A 21,036-nucleotide genomic window follows, 5' to 3' on the forward strand; every position below is an offset into this window, starting at 1 on the left:
CCTGCTTCTGCCACATCTGGGGTGGGGGGAGGGTGTGAAAATGACCCTCTCCTGTTTCCCAGGGCTCGTTCCTGACAGTTGAAGAGCCTGAGTTGGAAAAGCTTGTCTTGGATCTCACACAGAAGATCATCCCACTAAAAACTCGCCAAGAGGCCTCAGTTTCCCTCCAAGTAACAGAGCGTTGAGTCCCTTCGCTCCCCACCCTCCCCCTGGCTCCTGGACCCCTCCAGGACACACCGCCCCAGCTCTCCGCAGAGTGCTGCAGGGAGTCCCTGTCCCTGAAGACAAGTCAGGACCTAGAAACAGGGTTCCTGGGCCCACCGGGGCCAGCGTGGGTCGGCCATGTGGCCACGTGGCCTGAGAGTCGCTCACAAGTCCTTGGAGAGCAAATGGACACTCCTCGCCTGGGTTCCAGGCCCCTCAGATGCCCCGACTTGCCTCTCACCTCCCCTGCCGGCCCCTCCCGCAGTTGGCGCTCCAGCCCCCCTCCCCCCCCCGTCCAGCCCCCCCCCCAGCCCCAAGGCCCCCTCCAGCCCCCCCATGCTGCTCCCTCCCGCTGCACTCCCCCCTGCTCCCGGCCAAGCAAGCACAGTCTATTGGCCGCCGCCATCCTCTGGAAACCTCGCCCAGCCCTGGGCCCCCCTCGGGACCCGCGCGGCCCCCACCACTGGGGGGGTCACGTATCGTGACGGTTAACCGTCTGTGACCCCCCTCTCACGCCCACCATGACCCCAAAGGGCCAGGCCCGCAATTGTCAATCAGGGCTTGGCCGATGGAGACAGCCAAGGCTTCGGGGAGGTCGCGGGTTCTACGGCGCGGGGGGCGCGGGGGGCGCGGGGGGCGCGGGGGGCGCGGGGAGCGCGGGGGCGCGGGGCGCGGGGGGCGGGGGGCGGGGGACGCAGGGGGCGGGGGCTGCGGGGTGCGAACCGACGGCGGGCGAGTCCCGCGGGACAGGCCGGCCCCGCCCCTTAAAGGGCCCCGAGAAAGCGACGGAGCCGTCCAGAGGACCCCTGGAGTTGCGAGGGTGGATTCAAAGGGCCATCCAGGGGTGAGGGCCACACGGGCAGGGGTGCCCGCTCTCGCCCCTCGTGCCCGGAGCCCCGCTGGCGCCCAGCGGCTTCGCGCTCGTCCGCGCCAGCGGCTGCGCGCCCGGAGCAGGGGGCGAACTACAACTCCCATGATGCCGCGCTCAGAGACCGGCCCGGGCGGAGCGCGTGTCGGTGGCACCGCCCCCCGCGGCCTTCTGGGGACTGTAGTTCTCTCCAGAGGGGCGCGGCCCAAGTACTGGGGCGTCAGGGCTGTCTCTCCCGGCCCTGGGGAGCTGGCCTGCTCCAGGAGGGAAGGGCTGAGGGTTCTGGCTGCCTACTGTTTCAACGGGGCTCTTTTCATTCCCGCAGCTGCAGCTCTCCCAGCATCGCTTCCTACAACGGCTACCAATTTAGTCAGCACCTACTGCATGCGGGCCCAGTGCTGGTCACTTGGAGGCCAGAGAGAGGCCGACCTGCCCCCGTCACTGCTGGGCACACAGTGCAGGCTGGAGACAGACGTGGGACATTTACTCACATTAATACTTAATGACTTATCCTGTGTCCCAAGAAGTACAGCAGGAGACTGCAGTATCGTCAGCCACAGGGAAGGTGGAGGTGACTATTTTCTGTGCCTAACACGGACACTGAGTAGACAACAGCCTGGAATCCTGGAATTCCAAGGGTGAATTTGATAAGTAACCTGGGGAAATCCAGAACCGACCCTGCCAAGCCCTTCATCATGCCCAAGAAGAAATTGGCCCAGAGAGATGAGGGGACTTGCCTGAAGTCACACAGCAAGTCAGAGGAAATTGGTCCAAAGAGGCAGCCCAGGTGTTAAACCCCCCCAGGACAGGGCATGGGCCTTCTATGTCTCCTGGGACTCACCCTCCTACACACACACTCGTCTCACCCAGGCCTGTGCTCGTGGGGATGAGGAAGACTTCCCCGGGCAGAGATATCGAGCGCTCAGTCTCCTCCCTCAGTGAAAATACAGTCGCTCCCTCTGGCCAAGGTCTTGCCCTCCCTGAGCCTGTTCTCCAAGTGTGAAAAGAGGACGCGGTACACCTACCCCATGCTTAGCTGTAGCAGGAAAACTGAAGATGATGGATATGAAACCAGCGTTTTACAAGCAGGGGAGGAGCCAGTGTGAGTCACTTTCCATTCTGTGCCCCAACACAATGCCATGGGACGGTCAGGAGCCATCTGTGGGCCGCTGCTGGGTGCCAACGGGGGACAGGCTGCCAGGGCTGATGTGTGCGAGGGAGAGGGACCCTCCAAGGAATTAGTCTAGCCCGAGATCTACGCACCCCGCCAAGACTCCAAGGTGAGCATGGACTGTGTCTGTCTGCAAGGCGGACCCATCTCAGCTCCTCAGTTGAAACAGCAGACCATCAACCCTCCTGAAAAGCCATCAGTGGCTCTCAGTTGTCCCCCAGATGAGGCCCACACTCCATAGCCTGACCTCTGCCCTCCCTTTGTTCTTCTGCCCAGAATTCACCAAGCCCTTCCCACCTGGGCGCCTTTGCAGGCCCCTGGCTGACTTGATGGATTGACAACCCTACCCCATTCCTTCCTCTTGCAAAACTGGACTTTACCAGACTCTTCTGCAGCTGGAGGTAGCCATGTAACCCAGTTCTAGCCAGTGGGATAGAACAGAAGCCCCTGGGGAACAGTTTCCTTGCTGAATTATGGGATGGAGAGTGACAAGGAAAGGGCCTTCTCACCCTTTGCTCTTTGCTCTTTTCTCTTCTTTCTGCCTGAAACACATACATGAAGCCTGGAGGTTCAGCAGCCACATTGTGGCCATGAGGCAGCAACGTGATGCCAAGACCTCCACACTGTGGACAGTGAAAAAAAAAGAACGTAGAGCCAGGGTGTCTGGTGGCATCTGTAAGCCGTCGCACCAACCGCTGGCTGCTCACCCCAGTCCCCACCTGTTTAAGCTGCTGTCGTAGAATTGTCTTATTGCAATGAATAATCCTAACGAGATATCGACCCGGCATGAGTGGTCCCTGCTGAGCTCATATCTTATTGCCCTCCCAGGGCTCCTTGCTTTAGCTCCCTAGAGTTCAAAGGCCTCTTTTGGTCCTTTGACAAAGCTGAGCTCGCTGCTGCCTCAGGGCCTTAGCACTGCCCACATCTACTCCTTCCACCATTCAGGTCTCAGTTACATGCCACCGCCTGCAAGGGACCCTCCCTCTCCAGTGCACAATCCAAGGGGACCTTCTTGGGACCTTCATCCCATGACTGCTTATTTTTAGCAGCACCCCTTATTGCTATCTGCTGCTTTCATTTTATACTTATTTTTTCACTTGCTAATGATACAGAATCTGTCCTTCCTGTAGGAGTGGGCCTGTTGAGATTTTTTTTTTTTTATAGAGGCATTTTTTCTTTCTTTCTTTCTTTATTTGTTTGTTTTCGTTTATACAAGCACTGGGCACAGTCAGAAGCGCGGGAGGGTGAGAGAATTCACCAGAGCCAGAGCGGGGAGCAGAGCAGGCAGAAGGACCGAAGCACACTGCTGAGGGGAGCAGCGGGCGGCAGGAGAGGTCTGCGCGCCACGCGGGACCCTCCTCCGGTGGCCGGGAGCAGCCGGGGATCGAACCGGCGCCACAGAGGCCGCGGGCAGCTTCGCAAGCCAGCGCTCAACCGCTGCGCCACCGGGGAGGCCCCTGTTGAGATTTTTGCCTGTATCACTCACCTGTCTCCCCAGGGCACAGACACACAGTAGGTGCTCACGAGACATTTGCTGGATCGTTAAGCAATGCTGCTGCTACTCTCTCTGCCTGAAATGCTCTCCTCCTGCGGGACGTGGAAATCCCCCATTTCCTTCGAGCCTGCCTCCCCTAGAAAGCCTTCCTGACTGGGGCTGGGCCGGGCCTGGGTCCCGCGCCCATCACTCTCGGTGTCTCCTCCTCTGTCCTTTCACACCCATAATTGCAGGGTAGTTGACATCTTTGTCCATTAGGTGTCATCTCCCCCTCCCGGATGCCGCAAGAGAGCAGGGACCGTCTCTTTGTTCCCTGCTCTGTAGCCAGACACAAGTCAGAGGCATGTGTTCGGATGACTGAGTGAATGAATGAACGGCAGGAGCCACTGCCAGCGTTAAGCGCTGGGAAAAGGCTCCTTCAGTGACTTGGTTCATGGTCTCAGCCTAGAAAATCTTGGTCTTAAGGGCAGGGACCACCCAAGTCTTTCGGTTCTTTGGCAACGCTCAGTTCATTGCTGCTCCAGGGCCTTTGCACTGCCGCAGCCCCGCCACCCCCTGCCGCGGGAGGAGCTAAATCAAAGCATCCTGTCCCTCACCCCGCTCCCTCTGCACCCCCACCCCGTTCCCCATCAGCCTTGCTCTGAACAAAGGGGCGGCTGGAGCTCCTGCCCGGACCAGCCTGTGCATCAGCACCAAGCCAGGCAGCCCCACTGCACGCCGGCCGGGGCCTGCGGCTGTTTCTCAGCAAGATTCCGCCCTTCCCTCCACCCCATCCTCTTTCCTCACCCTCTCCCCCAAATAACAGCTCAAACTCTCAGTCCTGCGTGGAATTTTTCGTCTTCAAAGCACTTTATAAACATTAGCTCATTAGCAGAGCAGCCCCTTGACACCAGGAGGCTGCTCCCTGGGTGTCTTCTGAGTCATCGCGCCAGAGTTTACCGACAAAAACAAGTTTTTCCCATAGAGCGAATGCAGAGCCACAGCCAAGATCACTGCGTCTCAGAGAAAAGGAAGAAGGAAGGAGAGAAACACTGCCTCTGGCGAGCACCAGCCGAGCCTGCTGAGCCCACGTCAGCTCCCAGAACCCCGAGAGCTGAGGGGCTCCAGACTCAGGGCCGGTGCCACAGGCGGGAGCCTTTGTCCCCTGCCCGGGACACTCCCCGTCCAGTGCACAACCTGGGGGGGTGGCTGGATGGCAGCATGGCCCCAATTCCCGGCAGCTCCTCCTGCATCTCCCTCCCAACCCACATCTACCCTCCCACACTGGGGAGTTCCTGCCCCCCATCCCACACCCCACACAGCTCCACTCCAGCAAATGGAGAGACCACTGCCTGCTAATAAGGGAGAGGTAGTGCCAGCCACCCAGCACAGGGGGTGGTGGCTGTGGGATTGACTGGACAACCCAGAGTCATGTCGCAGGTCTGCCCCTTACAAGCTCAGGGACCTCGGGCACGCGAGGGAGACGGTCCCGCCGTCTGTAGGGGGGGCCATATCAGCGCCTCTCAGGGCGGCTGGCGGGCAGCTGCAAGGTGAGGTAGGACAAGCACCTGGCACCTGGATCTCGCCGACATGCTCAGCAAAGCAGGGCAGCTTCCAGCTTCTTTGCTCCCGGAAGGTACAGAGGCGCCCTCACTGCAAAGGCACGAAGTCAGTGTAAAGAACCAGGCGCCCCGCAAACGGAGGCCCACCGCAAAAAAAGGGACGGCCTGGGTGCAGCTCGCCCTGCCCCCACACCCCACATCATGTCATCGACAGAGACATTTCATGAAAACCCAAAGGAAAGCACAGAGAACTCCACGCCAACGCCCGCGAAGCCAGACGGCCTCACGGCAGAAGCCCTGGAAACACTGCTTGCTAGAAACTCTTCTCTGCCCCAACAAATGTTGATGGAGGCCCTACTGTGTGCCACACTCTACCCTGGATGCAGGACACTGCCTCTGGAGACGGTGAGCAGGGCTGGGGTTGTCTACCTATACGACTCTACATCTACTTTATACTACAGTGAAAAGGTCCCAAAGTAGATGGTCCCCAAACATGGGCTCTTTGAGGGCAGAGACCCTCTTCAATGGGTAAGAACACTGCTGGTCAGCGGGGTGTCTGTTTCACACCTGGCTTTCTTCCTAACAGAACCTTGGTTTCGTTCTGGGGGCGGGGCAAATATGCTCTGATAAGAATACTCACCTCCCAGACTCCTTTGCAGCTAGCTGGGTTACTTGGTTGAATTCTGGCCAAAGAGATGGAATTAGAAGTCTCCTGCTGGAAACATTCAGAAGTCAGTTGTCTCTGGGGAAGGAGGAGGAGAATGGCCTATAGTAGGCATTCATTAAAGGTGTAAAGAGTGGCCAAGGTTTTTGTTCTTTGCCCTTCACTTTTCCCCAGTCTCAATCCTATTTTCCTTCTTGAATGCTGTCGTGATAACTGGAGGCAAAGCAGCCCTTTTGTGCCATGAAGCTGAAAGCTGCCTGCTAGAGGTAGCGGAGCAAGAGACCCGACAGCCATCTGGAGAGACTGCCTTAGCTCTGCCCACACACCCGGCGGCTCCGGTGTCTAACCCGTTACAGCTGGGTTCGGTCAGCTGTAGAGAGAAGAGGCGGACCAGCACCAGGCACATCTGAGGCCCTCGGGGGCTCAGCACAGAACAGCTGCTTCATAAACACAAAGGAGCAAAGGGGCACATGGACTGACAGGCTCTGGGGTTCCCTGCTGCCTGAGCCAGCAGGCCCTGAAATGTAGACTCAGCCCCAAAGCAAAGAGCACCAGCCAACCCCCCCAAGTCAGGAGACCTGATGCCAGGCTCGCCCCCTAGGGCCACTGTTTGGCCCCGAGCAAGCTCCTTCCCTCTCTGGGCCTCAGCTTTCCTCCCCGAAAAATCAGTGTGTGGGATGTGAAGTTCTTTGGGTGCGCTGCAGGAGTGCAGCCAGATTCATGGGCAGTGCCCCCATGATTCTGCTATTTTTCTTGCTGGTGGGGAGGAAGGGGGATCCTCTCACCTTCAAATCCAAATTCCACAGGGGGACGAGAAGGAAGTTGCTGGGCTGGTGATTATCTGGGAGGAACTGACCTGCACCCAGATCGCAACCCTGTCATCTCCTGAATCCCCACAGCCCCCTGCAAACTGGGTGTTCTTGTTATCCCTATTGAAGACGTGAGGAAACTGAGGCTCAGGGCTAAGTGACTTGGCCTGATTCCCAGAGTGGGCATGTGGCAGGGTCAGAACAAGATCAATGGAGGGATGAGGTCAGACATAACCATAAGCCCCAATTTGGGGGGCAGCATGTGGTGGGGGACCTACAAAGAGTAAGGTCGTTTTCCCCAAGGTCCCAGGGGAAACATTCAAGGTGCCAGGCAGTCCCGGGATGGGACTCCAGGTCTTTCTGCATGGTATTCCTCTCCCCGGGAAGCTGGCCATGGAAAGGGGGGGGGGGAGGCAGAAGGATAGGCTAGACATTCACCAACGTGAACCCCACACACAGGACATCTGCTAAGCAGAGGTGCTGAGAGTCATAGGAACAAAGAGAAATGAATGGTTCTGATGAGGACATCAAGGAAGACTTCCTGAAGGAAGCAGCATTGGAAGGAGACATTTTCAAGGGGTGGGAGTTGGGGATGGATTGATTCCAGGCCTGAACCCAAAGAACCCAAAGGAGGACGGAGGCTCTCTCCACTGTATTCTCCTCTGAGCAAAAGGGCAGGCTGACTGTAGAGGCACCTCAGCTGTGATCCTTTCCCCCATCAGACCATACGTTCCTCCAGAATGATGGTGACTGGGGTGATGGCCAAGAGGCCGTGGCCCTGAATGCTGCATGTAGCCCAGGAAATGGCCTGGAGACAGCCTGTGAAGCGAAAGATCATTGTATTTGTGAAAAGTTTATCATGACCAGGTTTTTAGTATCTCCCAGATATTTTTCAAATGCAAATTTTATCAAGAAAGAGGAGAGGCTAATGTAGTAATTAGCAGAGGGGAAAGCAGAGACGTGAATAAACCAGAAAACCAAAAATCAGCCTCTTCCACCCACCCCCAAACAGGCCCAGCAGGAGTCAAACATTCATTAACTGCTGCTTCCACTTGGACCCCTTGTTTACAGGAGTCCTTTGTGTTTGTTATAACACACACTGCCAGGCCCAACCAACGAAATCCATCTCTTTAGAGGAGCCCAAAGTCACCAAGGGGACAGACATCTGGCTGGGCTGGACCTCGAGGAGCTTTCCCTTAAGACAAAGGCACCCCAACTTTCGATGAATTGAAAATGATGTGCCAAGGAGCAGGAGTAGGTAATTACATTTTCCTGGATTGAAAATATTTGCGGGTATTTGGAGCTGTCAAAAACTTGCACTCTTGAAAATAATAATCCCGCAGGACTTTCAAATAATGGTTGTGGCATCCAGGCACAAAAGTAATTTCCACAAATTCTGAAGTGTAACACTCTCCCAACACAGTGAAATAAGCTTTTAAATTAATAGCTAGTGATTGCCTTATAAATGTCATTTCGTAGAAATTTGAAAACTTACTTCCAAATAACTCTTGAGATAAAGAGGGAATTCAAAAGGAAATGACATCCTACTTAGACATTTCACACTATTTAGACATTAAATAAATGAGGGAGTATTGAATACTAAAACTTCTAAGATGCAGCCAAAGCAATGCTCAAAGGAAAATTCATATCCATAAATACACCTAACAGTTATTATGTTCCTAAGAAAGAGATCCTTTTAACAGGACGTCGGTCTACCCATCAAACAGCCACCAGTAAAGGGAGACTCTGGCTAGGTTTCTTGCCAAGTTTCCTTAAAGTGCATAAAATAGAAAGATGGTTAATCATGGTTTCTCTCCAAAAGCTCTCCATCTCCAAACTTGAGTATGATGAATGAAATTCCAGGAGTAGCAGAGACACGTCACATACACAACCATTAACCTGATAAAGAAAGCAAATCAGAGAAAGTTGTGATGCCTGCAGAGAACCCTCACTCCCAGCTCTATTCTCATTACTGGCTGCCTTTACTGGAAACCTATAGATAAGCACTAAATAGGGAGTATAAAGAGACCAAAATTCTAGACCCTGACACTTGTACTCACTAGCTCTGCCTTAATCAAAACGCTTGACATTTATGTAGTAGTCAGCTTTCGCCATAATGCTGCTATATAACAAACAACCTCACATTCCCAGAGGCTCCTTACAAAACAGTTATTCTCACATTCATTGATCTGTAGGTTGATCATAATGTGCCTAATTGAGGTTGGGCTCCACTAGGCAGTTCTGTTTCAAGTTAAGGGTCAGATGAACTTGGCTCCGGACGGGTGGTCGGGTTCAAATCTGCTCCATGTGTCCTCACATTTATTTTCAATCAGAAGCTAAATGAGATCTGTTTTGTCATGACAGTTCACGGAGGAGCAAGAAACAGAGCAGGAGTGTGCAATATCTCCTAAGGCCTCCTCTTAAGAGGCAAGCCCACGGGCCAAAGCAAATCACAAGGTCAAGGTCAAAATCAGTGGTGCAGAAACACCTATTCTGTCCCCCGAGTGAATACTTGCTGAACTGTGATCCAATCTATCCTACTTTCTTAGCTTCTGTTTTATCTGACAAAAATCCATACCTCTTAGGCACAAAAGCCCCAAGTCATGCTCTAGTCTGTTATTGAACCCTGTGAAGCCTGGCATTAGACTCAGGTTATGTCCCACTACTGTCTGGTTGGGGGACTAACTGGGGGTGAAGCCAGTGTCACCCAAACCACAGGGCTGCCTCTTCACAGAGAAGAGCTAGAACCTGTGTCAGACCACAAAGCCCACTACCGGTGTCACACACATTCTCGCCAACCATCAGATTTAGCACCTGATTTTCTAACGTTGCTCAGTCCCACTGAAATGTTCACTACACAGCCTTCCCCATGCCCCAGGCCCTCGGGTTTTGTAAGGAAGGCTGGCATCTCCCATATCCCCATTGTCTTTTCAGCTTGAGTTCCTCTGGCTCAAGATTAGCCTGGTGGGTGTCCTCATCTAGAACCCTGGAGATGGAGGGGCTCACATAGACTTGCTTGGCAGTCTGATCTCAGGACAATTCTCTAGTCAGTCCAACCTCACTTTCAAACCACGAGGAAGCCAAAGGAGGGAGAATATAACTGTGAAGCATTTGAGTCCTGGGGAAGAAAAGACTCGATTCTGCCCCTTCCTGACTGTAGATTTAAGCAAAGCCTATAAGCTCCTTGCACCTCATTGAGGAGTGGGGCTGATGGCTCCAGTGCAGATGGACGCGCACACAGAGCAATGAGGGAATGATCCAGACCATGGGCTCTGGAAACGGACAGCGTCAGGTAGGTACCCCAGCTCTTCTGGTGACAGAGTGTAGAAAAGCCTTGGTCTCTGCACCTTTAAATTGGGGGTGATACAACAAGCTGCCTGCAGGGTACATAAAAATCCCAGGCTATGAGTGACCAAGCACAGAACCCAGTACACATTCAGTTCTCAATAAAAAATACTTCCCTTCCCTAAAAATACCAAGCAGGGGCCTCCCCGGTGGCGCAGCGGTTGAGCGCTGGGCTGCAAAGCCGCAGCTTCTGCAGCACAGGTTCGATCCCCGCTGCCGGCGAGGGTCCCACATGGCGTGCAGACCTCTCCTGCCGTGCCACTGCTCCCCTCAGCAGTGTACTTCATCAGTCTGTCTGTTTTGCTCCCCACTGTATCTCTGGTGAATTCTCTCACCCTCCTGCGCTTCTGACTGTACCCAGTGCTTGTATAAATCAATCTTAAAAAAAAAAAAAAAGAAAATACCAAGCACGCTGCCTTAACCAACATGGGAGAGATCTAGTCATTAAAATTGGGATCAAGGGGTATATTGTATGATGCACCTCATAAATGTTAAAAGACCAGTTAGTAAAATAACTTTGTCAAATCAAAGGTGTTATCAAGGGTAAGACACATCTGATTTCAGTGATGTTGCTTCCTTCGGGGTCTTTATATTAGTAACAAAGCTCTATATTCACTGAATGGGCCGTCTGCTGCAGGCACACACCTTAGGACTACATTTCCCAGACTCCCTTGCAGCTAGATGGTGCCACATGACTCTGTTCAGGCCAGTGAATGGGAGGGAGACCAATTCAAGTTTTGCTGTGCAGCATCCAGCGCATCATCCACCTACTGGCTCCCTTGTCTGCAAGGCTGAAAGCAGGAAAGCCCTGGGATGGTGGAACAGCAAGATGGGAGAATCCTGGAGCACAGTTGTCTGATCCACATTGGACTGTAGAGCGAGAAAAAAAACTTTTACTGGGTCCAGTCTTTAAGATTCTAGGATTTTGATTTGCTATGCAGCAGGGCATATAGCCCAACTCACACAACCATTCGTAAAAATGACTCCCATTTTCTTATGAATGAGAAACCAAAGACTGAAGGGGTCCTTGCTGCCAAAGAGGAAGACCCAGCACCAAGGAGACACCTGCCCCGGGGAAGGATGGGCACAGTACAAAGTGGAGGGCAGACTCCAGAGCTGCAGGTAGGGCAAACCACCTGCCCACCCTGAGCGTAGAACCCAGGTTGGAGAAATAAGCTGGAACTGCCGTGAATTGCCCTGGCCTTTCGGGAGTCTCAGCTCAGAGTCCTGGAGCCCCTTCCTGGTACCCCCTCCTTCCTGCCATCTTGCCTTCCCAGATGTGGGGCCAGAGGCAAAGTAGTCTATACTCCAGGGACATCACCATTCTGAGCCTCAGCCTCCTCATCTACAAAATGGGCATGGGAATAAGTAACTCGGTCTACTTATTACTGCGGACAAGTGCCCAGAATCTCGCAGCCAGAACAGTCAGTGATCAGTAAGAAAGCTCAGAAGAGGGTGCTGGGACCTGCCATGCAGGACCCAAGGCGGAGACCCACTTTGCTACATGTCAGGGTCAGTCCCAGGGAAAGCCTCTGCCCCCAGCACAAACCACTGGGCACCACTCCTGCAACCCCCTGCCAGCCCTCTCCATGGCAGCCACATTGAGGCCATCCCCTTTGAGGTGACAAGTGGACTCCTTCCCTCATTTGCACCGGTCCTGAGGCCAGGACTGTATCTCCAGGCATCTCCGCCTGGAATGTGTGTGTGTGTGTGTGATAGGACAGACAGTGTGGAGCAGCAGAGAAGAGCTTGGCTTGGCAGCCCAAGTGTGACTCCTGCCCCCACGCCACCACAGACAATTCTTAACTCTGTGCCTCAGTTTCCCCACCTGTATGACAAAAGTGATGATGGCTCCTGGATCCCCAAGCAATAGGTTAGGGAGAGTAAGGAGCATTTCAAGAGGACATGGTTGCCAAGGACCCCTCACCAGAGCTGAAATCCTATCTAGCCCCATACTATGGAAAACAAGCAGCTCAGGAATGTGCCCAAAACACAGGGTCAGTTCTCCCTGGGCCATCTCTACACACACACACACACACACACACACACACACGAGAAAAGGTTTTTTGAAAAATGCTCTCAAAACAAAACAGAAATTCTGCTTTGTACCATGTAGCAGCATTAAAAATTCACCAGTTGTGGGGAGAAGAGGGACAGGAGAGCAGGCTGAGCACAAAACAGGCTGCCAGGCTGTGCCCCGCCCAGCAGGGACCCAGTGGGGGGCTCTAGGAAGAGACCTGCCCAGGGGAAGAAGGGAGCCTGGGGACCCTCTCCCCGCCTCGAGGCCCTCACTCTCCCTCCCTGCAGTCCCCATCACAAAGCCCCCAGGGCCATCTCATTTGCTGATCTGCTTACCTATCTCTTGTTTGCCTCCTGTCTGCCCTGGAATACATGGTCCGCAAGAGCAGGAGCCACCGCGAGCTAAGAGCTGATGTGGAGGCCGGCACACAGTAGGCACTTACACTTGCTAAAGAACAAAAGGATGTATGAACAGGTGAGCAACTGCACGAAGGGACAAAAGAGCAGGAATGGATAATGCCAGTCCCTCCCAACTCAGACCAGAGGCTGAAACCCAGGCAGAGGCCAGCCGTGCGGCCACGGGGCCAGAACCTCACTCCTCTGGGCCTCAGTTTCCTCAACTGTGAAGAGGAGACAACAGCACTACGTGCCTCCCCCAACCGATTGTTCTGACGATTAATGTGGAAAATCCATGTTAAACAGAGTTCTGCGTCTGGCACAAGGGCCTGTAGCTTCATTCACCCAGCGAGGAGGTGGGGGAGGCAGGTACACACACCCGCTCCCTCAAAAATGAAAAAAAAATCGAAGATTCAGTTCCTCAGATCAAGGAGCTTCTCACTCCTTAGAAGCTCCCAGTGAGCCCAGTGAGAGACAAAGGTCTGTACTAAGTGAGTTATAAAAACAACCCGAGCAAGGAACCGCTGAGCAGCCCCCATCCACCCACCCACACGCTCCGGGCCCAGCCCAGCCCTGGCCAGCCCTGGAATAACTCTGGCCTGCCCGGCCGCTCCGCTCCAGCAGGGTTCTGAGAAAGGAGACAAGAGGGAGGAGGCACGTCCCCCTCTCATTTCAATCGTAATCCCCTTAACTTTTCAAAGCAATTTTGATGCCCAGAGAACCTCCTGGGAGAAGGCACACATGAGGAAACCGAGGCCAAAGAGAAGGGACACACATTACCAAGGGGTAGCAGGTCCAGCTGGAGCTAGAACCTGCTTCTCCTGACCCCAGGGACTCCATTCTGTCTCCTAGATCCCCCCAGGTGTCAACCCCAAAGCACCCAACAGACAAGCCATCCTCACCCCAGGGGCTACTACCCAGCACTTTTGCCTTAAAGGCTCCCAGCTGAGCCCTTGGCAGACATCACTAATCAATTGGAGCAAACATCAAATCCCTTGCAGCCCAGGGCTCCAGGCAGACACTATCAATCAATCAGAATTGGCCTGGGAGATCAGAAGCCTCCTCAGTCCTGCTCCAGGCAGTGCCAGCTGCCTGGTGTCATCCCCAGGACTCATCACAGTGCCTGCCCAGTGGCCAGCATCCAGTCCACAGCTATTGAGTGAGTGAATGGACAAGCGGGCACGCAGGCCATGCCTGGTGATTGGGCAGAGACCCAAGCAAGAGGGCACATCTGTCCTCTGCACATTTCATCGATAAGCACAGAATCCATTTAAAAGCCCAGTGAATCCAAAAGAAGCAACAGGGGCTCCAGGGGGGTCTCCATCCCTGTCCTGCTGCTCACAGTGCTCCCACTTCCCCAGAGCCCTGGAATTGGAGTTGTGTCTCCTGCCTTGCTGTGTGACCCCAGGCAAGTCACCCAAGCTCTCTGTGCCTCAGCTGCTTCAACCAACCATAAGATAAATGGAATAAGCAAACCTGCCTCAAAGGTTGCCGCAGGGATTCCAGCAGCCCTCCAAGGGACAGAACACCTGGCACAGAGCAAGAGCCCGAGAAAGCCAGGCTGCTGTGACCTTTCCGATTACACCGAAGGGCCTTGAGGCCAGGGACCACGAGGTCTTTCTGGGTACCAAGTCTGTTGCCCAGACCACAGGGCAAACACAGACATGGGGCAGGGGAGGCAACTTCCACCTGGGATGGTGACAGGGGGCTGATTCTAGGGGCAGGAGATAGGATCTACCCAGCTTTCAGGACCTCAGCCACAGAACAGCCTTTTGGGGGTGCAGCACAGGGTGCTACATCCAAGCACAGCCTCAGACCCCTCTACAGTGACCCTTGCAGCCGGCTGCCTTCTCTGCCACTGCCCAGCGCCCTGGGTGTCCATCCCTGCAGAGCGAGCCCACAGAGACAGGGAGCTGGGCCGTAAGAGGATGTGAGGTGGCCAAGGGCCTCGGCATATCCCTCCTCTCTGGGCCTCAGTTTACCCACCCAGAAATTAGGGCAGGGGACGGCCTGGCCCTTCCAACTTCAGCATGTCTCTGGCATACATGTATCCCCTGATTTGCTCCACAAGTACTTACTGAGTGCCTACTGTGTACCAGACCCGCCCATGCTCTTCTCCTGCTGGAAGCCACTCCCGGCCTCAGTCTCCAAGTTCAAGCTTCCTGCTGGAAGCCTCAGTCCCTCCCCTCTGTCCTTCTTATCACAGATTTATCACACTATCCTCTCTATCCTCCGGTCTGTTTATCCTGTCTGCTTCCTTCAGACTTGTGGCCTCCTGAGGGCACCATCTCTGCTTGTTCCCTGACTCATTTGCAAGGGCTCCAGAGGAAGGTTCTGGAAATATCTCTTGGGTCAATGAAAAAATAAACGAAGGTGTGAATTCCAAATTTCTCACCCCTCACCCCCACACAACATGCACCCTCTATCCCACACCCATCCCTGGGAGCCCCCCAGGCAAACCTCACCACCTACCAGGAGGCTTCCAAGCCAGGTCGCCCACCTCTAAGCTGGGTGACCACTAGGTGCCCACGAGGCCTACGTGGCATTTGGAGGGTGTGAACTGCTCCAGCGTGGGGCTGACATCACCTGAGGTTTGACAGGAACCCAGGTCCCCCCATCTTTCTGTGCCCTGCTCCATGCAGTTCCCGTTCCCTCAGACACTCAGCAAACATTTAGGCGTTAATTAACTTCCCCCAGGGAACAGTGACTCAGTGCCAGAGGTAATCTCCCGGCCCAGGGGAGAGCCAGCGCGCGCCAACCTTCCTCAGGTGCCCAGGCAAATAAGGCCAGACCCTTACCCCAAGGTGACATACCTCCCTGTAGCGGACACAGGTCTGAGGGACCTCCCCCCCGCCATTGTGTGCACACTTGGACACACTCACTGACCCCGACAGTGTCTGCTCCAGGCCCTGAGCCACTGCTCACGGGACAGCAGCCGCCCCTTCTGTCAGTCCGCAGTGGCGAATTCCTGCGGTGTGGCCCCAGGCTCCACTGCTCGCAGGGGCACCAGACAGCTCAGCTGTTCCAGCGCCTCCTTCCACAAGTGTTTTCTCACAACAGCTGCAGCAACTCCCCTTACCGGGCCACCCCAAAAAAGATCAAGGGTTTTTGTTAAGCTAGACAACTGCTTAGGCCTCCCCACTAGCCCACCTCTCCATTCTTGCCAGGCAGGGGAGAACGTGTGTGGGTCCCAGACAAGAGGCCTCGAGAGCAGGACCACGCAGAAGGCGCTGGCCGCCTCTTAGCTGCTCTGGAGTGACAGCCTCAGTGGAGCTCAGACTCACTTGGGGCCAGAGGCTGACAGAGGCTGGGAAGTGCCCAGGGGAGAGGCCCATGTGCGCAACCCAGCTCCCCAGTACCCAGCCTCTGGACGAGGAAGCCACCACTTCCACCCCTACCCTGATCCCCCACCTGGGCCCCCAAAGCCTTCAGGGCTCAAAGCGTGGCTGTGAATAGGCCATCTGAGGCTAGGATGGGGACCCTAGAGGAAGTGCCGGTCCTGGGAAGAGGCCTCGGTTCAAACCCTGGCTCCACGCCTTGACTGTGCAACCACGAGCGAGGCACTGCAGGTCTTGGCTTTCCTGTCACACACTGGGCGAGGGCAGAAGGAAGGCCCCAGCCAGCATCACACACGTTCTTGGGCTCTTGCAAGGCGCCCAGCCCGATGGCCAGGCGTGGCTGCGACTCCAGACAGGAGTGATGTCTCCAAGGTGAACTTCAGACGGGAACAGATGAAGGTTTTGCTGGTCTTGAAGAGAGGCCCTGGGGAAAGTAAGGAGGGGCATGCTTTTATTCCTAGAGGTATTGCCACAGCGAGGGGTCCCCTGGTCCTCTTGTCACCGTCACCTGGTCAGCAACAGAATGGAAACAGGACGCCCTTTCTCTGCAGTCCTCCTGAAACGTCACCCTCGATTCCCTGGGTGACATGCTACTGGTCACAGGGGCTCCTAAGGTTGCTCCTGGCCTCGTGAGAGGGACGGAGGTTCAGGTCTGGAGCTGAGGGGCTTCGGGCAAGGCCCCTCACACTGTCAGTGCCCCAAGTTTCCAAGTTTCTGCTCCTGAGAAGGGAGATCCACTGTCCCGGGCTTTATTTTCATCCTTGATTCCTGGTGGTGCTGTGTAACTGTTTGAGGAAAGCAATCTGGAGACTTCTTCAGGCTGATGGAGACCCAGAAATGGCAGAGGCGCTGGCTGGGTGTCTCCATTGCCAAGGGATCAAAGTAGGTGCAGAGGACAACGGGCCCAAGGAGAGAAGAGGCTCAGGAGAGACCCCAGCAGAGGGGCACAGAGCGGGTTGTCGCACCCGCCACCCCAGACCCACAAGGCCCCCCACACACGCTCCGTGTCTCTCTGAAGCCACCCCCTCTTCCAAGGCCAACTCAAGGACCCCTCAGGCCACCCTCCTGACCACTTTAAGGAGACCCCACTTGGGAGCCCCCCTTCAGGGGCGCAGTCACCCCTTCCAGGCCAAGGGCCCCAAGTAGGCATAAGCCTGTCCCTCTGTCCTGAAGGTCTGAGTCCCCAGCTGGGAGGCAGGGGCCCGCGGGAGTTTTGGGAGGAAGAAGAAGGGAAATAGTGTCAACAAAGCTAAGTCGTGCAGTTCCCGGGCCCCTGGTGTTCAGCCCCGGGAGGAGCTCAAGCGCCGGCGCCCATCCCAACTCTGCCTCTGTGGAGCTGCGGCCCCCACGGCCGCCCCCCGCCCCCCACCGCCTGCTGGGCCGGCAATCTCGGGTTGGAATTCAGGGCGTTTCTGGCCAGGGCGGGCCCCCTACTAGGCACAAGGCAATAGTCCCTATTGTCATTGCGATTCGCTGGGGAGGGGAGGGCAGAGCCCGGGTCAGGCCCCTCGCGCTCGCGCTCCGCCTTCGCACCCCTGCGCGCTCGCGGGTCCTCACCCCTGGGGGCTCGTCCCCGAGGCTCCCCCATCAGAGGAGACCCACACTCACCACGTTTGGGTTTTCGCGTCTGACAAATGAGGTGAACAGACCTTCCCCGAGGAGGCACCGAACCCCTTCGGTCAAACAGCTCGAAACGAGGCCCAGCCATCCCGGCGCGGGGCGCCCCCGGGCCGAGCCAGCCGCCCCCCTCGGCTCCTGCAAAGGTCTCGGGGCGCGCGGGCCCCCCGGGGTCGGCAGGCGAGAAAGAGGGCGCCGCGCGGCGGGCAGCGGGCAGCCGCGCGCACCTGCCGCAGGTGAGGCCCGGCCGCGGGGAGAGGGGCGGGGCCGTCGCGGCCGCGCACAGGTGGGCCGGGCCCCCGCCCGGGGCGCGGGGCCGAGGGCGGCGGCGGGGGGCGGCGGCCCCCCGCGCGGCGGCTGCGAAGCGCCCCGCGACGCCGACGGCGGCCCCGGCGGCTCCGCGTCCCGCGCGGCGCGGCAGCCCCAGGAGAACCTTCGAGGCAGCCGCGGCGCTGGAGGCCCCGGGTCCGTTCGGTATTTGAATAGCACAAAGGAACCGCCTTGGTCTGATTGGCCCGCCGCGCGGCCCCGGGGCGGGCGGCGCCCGTCACTCGGGAGGCTCCCGGCGCGCCCATTGGCCGGCGGCGCGCGGGGCGGGGCGCGCACGCCCGGCTAAATAGCCGGGGCCGGGGCCGGCCGCGGCTCATTGCTTTGGCGCCGTCTGGGGAGCGCGAGCCGCGGGTGGCGCGCGGCGCGTGGTGGCGGCTCCTCCAGGAGCGCAGCCGACCCGCCGACCCGGGCTGCGCTCCCCGTGTCCGGCGCGCCCCGCCGGCCGGCTGGAGGCCGCAGCCGCAGCCGCAGCAGCAGCAGCAGCAGCGGCCGCGGCTGCTCGGCCGCCGTCGCCTCCGCGGGAGCATGGAGTGCGCCCTGGACGCCCAGAGCCTGATCAGCATCTCCCTGCGCAAGATCCACAGCTCCCGGACCCAGCGCGGCGGCATCAAGCTGCACAAGAACCTCCTGGTGTCCTACGTGCTCCGCAACGCGCGCCAGCTCTACCTGAGCGAGCGCTACGCCGAGCTCTACCGGCGCCAGCAGCAGCAGCAGCAGCCGCCCCAGCACCAGCACCAGCACCAGCACCAGCACCAGCACCTCGCGTACGCCGCGCCGGGCATGCCGGCCAGCGCGGCCGACTTCGGCCCGCTCCAACTTGGCGGCGCCGGGGACGCGGAGGCGCGCGAGCCGGCCGCGCGGCACCAGCTGCACCAGCTCCACCAGCTCCACCAGCTGCACCTCCAGCAGCAGCTGCACCAGCACCAGCACCCGGCGCCGAGGGTCTGCGCGGCGGCGGCCGGGGCGCCCGCGGGCGGCGCGGGGGCGCTCGCGGAGCTGCCCGGGTGCGCCGCGCTCCAGCCGCCGCACGGCGCGCCCCACCGCGGGCAGCCCTTGGAGCCGCTGCCGCCCGGTCCCGCGCCGCTGCCGCCGCCCGCGCCCGCCGCGCTCTGCCCGCGGGACCCCCGCGCCCCCGCCGCCTGCCCCGCGCCCGCCGCGCCCCCGGGGGCCGCCCCCCCGGCCGCCGCCGCCGCCGGCTCCCCGCCCTCCCCGGCCCCCGCCTCCTCCCCCGGCTTCTACCGGGCCGCGTACCCGGCCCCCTCGGACTTCGGCGTGCACTGCAGCAGCCAGACCACCGTGCTGGACCTGGACACTCACGTGGTGACCACGGTGGAGAACGGCTATTTGCACCAGGACTGCTGCGCCTCCGCCCACTGCCCCTGCTGCGGCCAGGGCGCCCCGGGACCCGGCCTGGCGGCCGCCGCCGGCTGCAAGCGCAAGTACTACCCCGGCCAGGAGGAGGAGGGCGGCGAGGACGCGGACGCGGGCGACCTGGGGGCCGAGCCCCCCGGGGGCGCCTCGTTCGCCCCCTGCAAGCGCGCCCGCTTCGAGGACTTCTGCCCGGACGCGGCCCCGGACGCGTCCAACATCTCAAACTTGATCTCCATCTTTGGCTCGGGCTTCTCGGGGCTGGTGAGCCGACAGCCGGACTCCTCGGAGCAGCCGCCGCCGCTCAACGGGCAGCTGTGCGCCAAGCAGGCGCTCGCCAGCCTCGGCGCCTGGACTCGAGCCATTGTCGCCTTCTAGGGACCCCGAGGGCCCGGGGACCCGGGGCCCGTGGGGCTGGGGCCAGACAAAGACTCGGCCAAGGGGCGAGAGGAGGGGACGAGCGGGCGCCGGGCCACTCGGGCCGCGCCGGGGGCTCGCCGGGGAGGCGGCTGATGTTTTATAAATTGTAAAATAAAAAAAAAAACAAATCTAAGACCTTGGACTTTATTTTTGCAGAGAGAAAAAGCGCCCATTTAAGTCTGCTTTGTGCCTCTCCACTCTCTTTTTTTTTCTTTCTTTCTTTTTATTGTAGTGCTCGCCGTGGTGTGGAGCGAGGAGCCAGCCACGTGAGGGAGGGCGGCTGCCCGGAGGAGGTGCCGGCGCCGGGGGCGAGGCCGGGCGCGCGGGGCGCGCCGGGGGCGCAGCGCAGGAGGGCGCGGGCCGGGGCGCGGGCTCCGCGCGGTTGTCCAGCCCGGGCGGCCGGGCGCCCGCGAGCCCCCCGGTGGGGCGAGGCTCGGGTCTGGTGGAACCCTGGGCAAAAACAAAGGCAAAGTCTGTGTCCGAAGGGGACGTTCGGGTCGCGCTTCCTCTCCGGGGGCGGCCTCCAAAGTTCTCCAAACGAGAAGGCAGAAATGAAAACACTCCAACTTTTTTTTTCTTTTCTTCCCGGGGCGGGCGTCCTGCGCCCCTCCTCCCCCCGCCCCCCGGCTGCGCCCCTCCCCTCCTCCGCCCGCGTCCCGGACTCGGGGGTGGCGCCGGACACCCCGACACTTTCCGACCGGGTTTGGGGAAGGGGCGGGCGCGGCGGACTACATTTCCCGGCATGCCCCGCACTGCGGGCCTCGCGGAACAAAAAAGGAAGTCGAGGCCGTCACCTGGACCCCGGCCCGGGGCGGGGGCGCGGGGCCGCCCGCCGCGCCCGGACCCCGCGAAGTTCCCGGTCAGGTGTGGGGCGCGCGTGTGCGCGCGAGTGTGCGCGCGTGTGTGCGCGCGCGCGCCTCCAAGTTGCACTGCCCTGGCCCAGCCTTCGGCTGCATGTCATGAAACCAGCATTGTTCGAGCCGGGGAGACCCTGTCCTGCGTCCTCAGCGCCCCAGATTTTGTTTAATTTAAAGCCTTTTGTTGTGAAAAGGTGGGGCTCTCTGCCATCAGCACCCTGGGAACCTCAAAACAAGTTGCCAGCCCTTCTTCCCAGGCCTCTCCCCCGCCCCTCTGTTTTTGTGCACACTGGCTGTGTGTCCCCGGGGGAAACTGCTCAGATTGTTTAAATCTGAAATCTTGATAAAAAGCCCACTCTGGAGGATGGGGGTCCTCGCGCTCCGCTCGGCCGGGGGGCGGCTGGGCGCATGGGGGGGTGGGGAGACCCTCCCCCCGTGCCAACCCCGGCTCTCCCCGGCCCGGGCGGGTGGGATCCGCCGCGCCCGCAGGCCCGGGGTGCGGGAGGGGCCGGGGCGACGCTGGGGTGTCGGGGCCGAAGCTGGTGCCGCGCGCCCCTGGGGCGCCCGCGGGGGCTGGCGACCGACGGGGACCGG

At 58.6% G+C, this 21,036-nt stretch overlaps 1 protein-coding gene across 1 annotated transcript; it reads left to right on the forward strand.

Annotated features, from left to right (window-relative positions):
- Positions 1–18,109: 18,109 nt before the first annotated feature.
- IER5L (immediate early response 5 like) lies at positions 18,110–19,718 on the forward strand. The gene has a single exon (XM_037493686.2). It carries the CDS (start codon positions 18,323–18,325, stop codon positions 19,541–19,543), a length of 1,221 nt encoding a protein of 406 aa, XP_037349583.1. The 5' UTR covers positions 18,110–18,322; the 3' UTR covers positions 19,544–19,718.
- The last annotated feature ends 1,318 nt before the right edge of the window (positions 19,719–21,036 follow it).

The sequence above is a fragment of the Talpa occidentalis genome, unplaced genomic scaffold, assembly GCF_014898055.3.
Source record: "Talpa occidentalis isolate TD23 unplaced genomic scaffold, MPIMG_talOcc4v2.1 talOcc4.7, whole genome shotgun sequence".
Lineage (NCBI taxonomy): Eukaryota > Metazoa > Chordata > Mammalia > Eulipotyphla > Talpidae > Talpa > Talpa occidentalis.

Excerpts from the sequence above, each read along its gene's own strand:
- IER5L (XM_037493686.2), top strand. The coding sequence starts at position 18,323 with ATGGAGTGCGCCCTGGACGCCCAGAGCCTGATCAGCATCTCCCTGCGC.